The sequence below is a fragment of the Galeopterus variegatus genome, unplaced genomic scaffold, assembly GCF_000696425.1.
Source record: "Galeopterus variegatus unplaced genomic scaffold, G_variegatus-3.0.2 Scaffold4064, whole genome shotgun sequence".
NCBI lineage: Eukaryota > Metazoa > Chordata > Mammalia > Dermoptera > Cynocephalidae > Galeopterus > Galeopterus variegatus.
In genome coordinates, this window is record NW_007730175.1 from 794 (window position 1) to 6,887 (window position 6,094).

The 6,094-nt window shown below is 53.2% G+C and overlaps 1 protein-coding gene across 1 annotated transcript in view; it reads right to left on the bottom strand.

Moving 5' to 3' along the window:
* Positions 1-461: 461 nt before the first annotated feature.
* Positions 462-6,094, bottom strand: part of TACC2 (transforming, acidic coiled-coil containing protein 2) — a gene marked incomplete at its 3' end in the record, with an annotated part of 188,598 nt that continues 182,965 nt past the window's right edge. The window contains exons 20-22 of the mRNA XM_008586646.1: positions 1,476-1,636; positions 1,107-1,213; positions 462-582 (exon numbers count right to left, since the gene is read on the bottom strand). Coding sequence (XP_008584868.1) covers positions 462-582; positions 1,107-1,213; positions 1,476-1,636 — 389 coding nt within the window. The remainder of the gene's footprint in view (positions 583-1,106; positions 1,214-1,475; positions 1,637-6,094) is intronic.

Sequence of the window (6,094 nt, forward strand, 5' to 3'; positions counted from 1 at the left end):
ACTAGAGGACTCTGGGAGGCCCTTTCGGCCCTGACACTGCCCATTCTCTGCATCAGCCTCTGTCAGGGGCCTGGTGGGTGTCCCGCCACTCACCAGTAAGCACACTGCACGTAGGGGTTCAAGTACTATGCCTGGCACATTGTAGGAGCTTAATAAGTATTTTACAAATGAATGTTGAAAAGAAATGAAAAATGGCAATCAACACCCATGCAGACTGCAATTCCAGAAAGGCAGAGAGGAAGCCAGTCTCAGGGCCAGCATTCATCTGAGTCTTCCGTGGGGGGGACAAGCATAGTCCTGCAAAGCAGGAGCTCGTCTTGGGCGTGCCGCTGTCGTGCTGGCTCAGCCTGGGAGCAGCAGCAGGCCGGGGCAGCCCAGCCTCTGTTTATCTCACGGACTGGCCCATTGCTGCAGGGGACAGCAGCCCCACCGCCTGGAGGCCACTGCCCTCGTCCTGTTACCTTCTGCTCCAGCGTTCTTTCCAGAGCGTCCACTCGCAGCTGCTCCTTCCGCAAGCTGGCCTGGTAGGCAGCTTGCTCCTGCTGGGCCTTGCCTCGAACCTGGGCGATCTCGGCGTTGGCCCTGCAGAAACAGCGGGCTCAGAAACCTTCATCCTTAGCTCGAGATCCCCGTAGATGCCTACCGCCTCCCTCCTCCCAGCTCTGAGCAGGGGCAATGGTGGCTTGCTCCTGCTGGGCCTTGCCTCGAACCTGGGCGATCTCGGCGTTGGCCCTGCAGGAACAGCGGGCTCAGAAACCTTCATCCTTTGCTCGAGATCCCCGTAGATGCCTACCGCCTCCCTCCTCCCAGCTCTGAGCAGGGGCAATGGTATGGCTTCAGCTGCCACCAACTGGAGCCCAAGCATAGAAGCACATGAGACCCCATCCCCGATTCCCATTCCTACAATCCCAGGTGCTTTGTATACCCTGGACATTATGGAACATGCCCTTCACTTATCAAAATGATGCTAACTGAAAGTGTGCCATTATCTCAAGTCATACTGCAAAATGCCCATGGATTATCTGCCCTTTCCAAGCCAATGCCAGGGTGCCTGCCGTGGCAGGGGCTCATAAGGGGACCTTGGCAGCACCCCAAGGCTACATTACCTGTCCAGTTTCTCCTCTGCGTGCACCTTCAGAGCCTGGTACCTCTGCTCCTCCTTCTTCACTCGGGACAGGTACTCCTGTGCACACTTCTTCAGCACCTCTTCATTCTGATGTGACAGAAGACAGGGGTGAAACCCGTAAGAAGAAATGCCCAGGAGTGCTGGGAAACCAAGAACTCACTGATGCAGGTATAAACCCAGACAGCCAAGTCTGACTCTCCAGCCTTCAAGGACCCACTCCTTGGTGACTCAGGACGGACTTGCAGAATGCCTACCCCCCACCTGGGCTCCCCACATCCCTCCCGACCTGTGCCCACTTCTGCACCTGGCCTGGACGGCCTCCTACTCCACCCCCCAAATGCAGACCCACCTTGCGGAAGCCTTCCAGAACCTCCTTCATCTTCTCATATCTCCTGAAAAGGTCAGCCAGAGACTTCTCTACAGAGTTCAGGTCAGCCAGGGCTTGCTCCTTCTCCAGGACCAGCTGTTGGACTGTTTGGTGGGAGACCGACTTCTCTCTCTGTTCATCCTCTGGCAGGAGAGACAAGGCGCCAAACAATGCAGCCCATGAAATCTGAACCAGGTCTCGGGGCCAGCCGAGGCCGCACGTGTGACTCAGCCTAACCAGTGGGGGCATCTCAAACTCCAGATTTTCCTTGGGACAGATCCACTCCCCAGAGCCTTCCCATGACCCTGGCATCCCAGACCTGGGCCTGTGCACTATCATGGGGGGTGGAAACTGGGTATTCTTTAACCTGATCAAAGCAGCCACTTAGAAATCTATATTGGAGACCCCAGTGATTCTATTTGGTTGTTAGCTCCACAGGGAAGATAGATCCCTAAGGGAAAAAAAGACGACGACATTGCTGTGTAAAGGGTGCTGTGGCCTGGGCTGTGAGGAGTGGAACTTCCTAAGTGTTATCAAGACAGATGATCACTGGAAGAGAAAAAGGTTATTTCCTCCTTAAAACATCCCAGAAACCCAAAACCCACAAAACTGCTTCCCCTGAAATTCCATTTCACACAGAAACTGACAGTTTTTTTGATACAGCAAGTATCTTAACTCCAAGAAAAATGGAGCTGTCTCTGTCAAAGTGAGTTTCTCAGTGACGTACAAAAGAACTCAATTCTGGCTCAGGTGGCTGGTCCTGGTGAGAGGAACAGCTGTGTCCCCCACCCCCCCTCTCCTGCCTGTGGCCTACTCCACCCCGCTTAAAAGCCCTTTCTGCACTGACGGGAAGCCTTCCTCTGAGCGTCCTACACAAAACAGCACCTGCACCTGCACAGCGTGGGCCCAGGGCGCGGGCAGCGTTTGCTTCCCTGGTGGCAGCAGACTGAGAAGGGGAGACGGAAGCGGCCCAGCAGCGCTGCCTTTTGGTCAGCCCAGGTCACCTGGGCAGGGGCTGGCTGCCACACGGTGGGTCACATCTGGAAGTGATAATGGCCACAAGAACATCAGCAGCCGCCAGAGCCCATGGGGCTCCCCCTGGGGCAGGAGCCGTGCTGACCGCTCCATTCCCCGAGCACCCCACAGCCAGCACCCACCAGCCACACTCCGCTGCCCGATGCGCAAAGTGGCCACCTCGCTCCTGCTCAGAGCCCCCAGTGGTGCCCCCTGCGCTGGGAATAAATCCAAACTCCTTCTCCACAATGCTCTGTCCTCTCCCCTCCTTGGCTTCTCTGCTCCAGCCAGGAAGGCCACTAACACTCCAGGGTGTCCTGCCCCAGGGCTCCCCACGGCTCCCCCAACTCCCTCGGGTCTCTGTTCCATGTCACTTCCCCAGGGGTGAGGAAAACACCTCCTCTCCACTTTCTAGCCCTGTATTCTCCTCTTCCCAGCAGTAGCCACTCCGTATCCTTATATCAGACGTGTGTGTGTGCATGCACATGTGTTGTTTGTGCATGTGCGCATGTACCTGTGCAAGGGTGCGCGTTGGCTGCTCATCTCCTTGCTGGATGCACCCCGGGAGCGTGCCATGAGCAGCCAACGCGCACCCTTGCACAGGCGCACACACGCACGTGCATACACCCATCCGATATAATGACACATACTGGCTTCTGCTGGGAAGAGGAGAATACAGGGCTAGAGAAGAGAGGAGGCATTTTCCACATCTCTGGGGAGGTGGCATGGATCAGAGACCTAAGCAAATGGAGAGAGCCACGCAGAGCCACAGGGGCAGGCACCAGAGTTTGTTTTTCACTGCTCTGCCCCAGGGCCTAGGACCATGCTTGGCACGCGGAAGGCCTCAGTAAGAGCCCATGTGCTGAATAAACAGGTCCAGCCTCACAACAACCCAGGGTAGGTTTCCTTGCTCCCATTTGACAGATGGTGAAACGGAGGATTTGAGAAGCTAAGTCACTTATTTGCTCAGGAAGTGGCAGAGCCCAAACCCCAACCCCAAGCCTCGATCACAGCCATGCCTCTTCATGGGGCCTCTTACAATGACAGACCTGGAAGGACACAGCTCCCTTAGCAGCAGAGAGATGTTGTTCTGGCTTCTTTTCCTTTAGGTTCCTGATAGACCAGCATCTTGCCATATCCTAGAGTCAGGCATATTCTTGCCATGTGGTACGGTGGGGGCCACAGCCTGGGTTTTAGCTCCAGCCCTGACATAAACTTGCTCAAAAGTCCTGACCTCTCGGGGTCCCAGGGCCTCACTTCCCAAATGAGTAGGTTCTCACACGTACGTCTGAGTCAGCTGGAGGGCTTGGTCACAAACTGCTGTGCCCACCCCACAGTTCTGATTCCAGAGGTCTATCTGGGTGGAGCTGAGACCTTGCATCCGTAACAAGTTTCCCAATGATACAGACAATCCTGGTCCAGGGGCCCCGCCTGGAGAAACACTGGCCTAGAAGATGCCCAATGTCCTCCAACCCTGCCTCTGTGATCACAGGACTCAGAGCGCCCACCACCAGAGGCCTGCACAGGGCCAGAGCTGAGAGGCTCCAGAGTCTGCCTGCCTGGGTTCGAATATCGGCTCAACACTTCCCAGCTGTGTGACCTTGGAGCAGGCTTTCTAGACTCTGTCTCAGCCTCTTCATCTGAAATAGGGATCACAGTATTTTTATCTTATGCCATTTGGGGGGAAGATGAAATGTGAAACTACATAGAGCCCTCAACACCGAGGAAGAGTCTGGTGCCAGCTGCCCATTATCAACAGCATCACTTTCCACAATGAATCCTATAACAGCTGCCCCTGAATCGGTGTGACAGTGTATCACTGCAACCCATGGGGGAAGATGAAATGTGAAACTACATAGAGCCCTCAACACCGAGGAAGAGTCTGGTGCCAGCTGCCCATTATCAACAGCATCACTGTCCACAATGAATCCTATAACAGCTGCCCCTGAATCGGTGTGACAGTGTATCACTGCAACCCATGAAAGGGAAACTTAAACATACAGTGACAGCAGCACAATCACAGCTATCTGCTTGCTACATCTAGGCTCCTAAGAGAAAGGGCATTTCAGAGTTTCACTGGTAACCAAACACCTGTTTATTCTTTGACTTTTAGCTGCTTCCTTAATTCCCATTGTACTGTGCAAGGTACATCTGGGCTGCTGTGGGGCTGTGTATACATTTCACTGGGCTTGGTAAAGGAGCCATTTATCAAACCGAGTCCATCTGATTTCCTGGAGCCAAAACTTTGCCTGCTTCAGGTTTCCTCTCCTCCCAACCTAACCCCTTTAAAAACAGAATTGTCCAGTTCCCAGGAGACTGAGGAGGCAAGAAAACTTCACAAATCTCTTTGTAAATGACAAATGCAGTTAGGTGCTTCCAATCAGGAAATCAGCCTGGACAACAAAACAATGCCCCTGGAGATCTCCCTGGCTTTTTCAGGAAAAAAGTTTTTAAATCATGTGGGCAATGCAGCAAATACACAAAAGCAAAAATAACAAAATTAGAAAACAAACAAACAAGGATTGCGTGGGGCAGATGTCAAATTAGGGGAAAAGCGTTTACTTACCGGGCTTGCCTGTTTGTTTTGCAAGCAAAGGGCAAGAAGCAACAGAAAATGGAAGCAAAACAGATAATCAGGGCACTTGTTAGGAAAGCAGAAAAAAATCAATTGGAACAACCTGGAATGCAGAAAGCACAGAAGTCTCTTTTTGTTCTCAATTCTAAATAGTCAATATTTGAGCTTAATAAAACATACTCTCCTTAGTAACATTTGATTAGAAGCGACAACAAGGGGAGGACTGATGTCACACTGGTGTGAAAGCCACACAGCCAGGAAGAGCTAGTACAGGTGGCTTTAACTTCAAAATGCTATTACGTTCACTCTGGTCCCAAACTGCCCAACTCTCTGGGTGCGAGTTCCCCTTCCACGAGGGATGCCGGTGATGATGGGAAGAGAAACATGGAGTCCAGATGAGACTCACGGGCGTGTTTCCAGGTATGGAGAGACTCACACCTGCCCAGGAGGACTCACACCTTCCCCAAAGCTGGGGAGGGACTAGGACCATGCTTGGCACGCGGAAGGCCTCAGTAAGAGCCCATGTGCTGAATAAACAGGTCCAGCCTCACAACAACCCAGGGTAGGTTTCCTTGCTCCCATTTGACAGATGGTGAAACGGAGGATTTGAGAAGCTAAGTCACTTATTTGCTCAGGAAGTGGCAGAGCCCAAACCCCAACCCCAAGCCTCGATCACAGCCATGCCTCTTCATGGGGCCTCTTACAATGACAGACCTGGAAGGACACAGCTCCCTTAGCAGCAGAGAGATGTTGTTCTGGCTTCTTTTCCTTTAGGTTCCTGATAGACCAGCATCTTGCCATATCCTAGAGTCAGGCATATTCTTGCCATGTGGTACGGTGGGGGCCACAGCCTGGGTTTTAGCTCCAGCCCCGGACACATGGTGAGATACCACCCTCAGTGACAATGCTGCTCCCAGCTAGGGATGCCAGAGGGTCTCCCAGAGCCACCCGGAGAGCACTCCAAGAACAGGGAAATGCTCAAAAGGGTTGAGTGTACGGTCCCCGAAGAGAG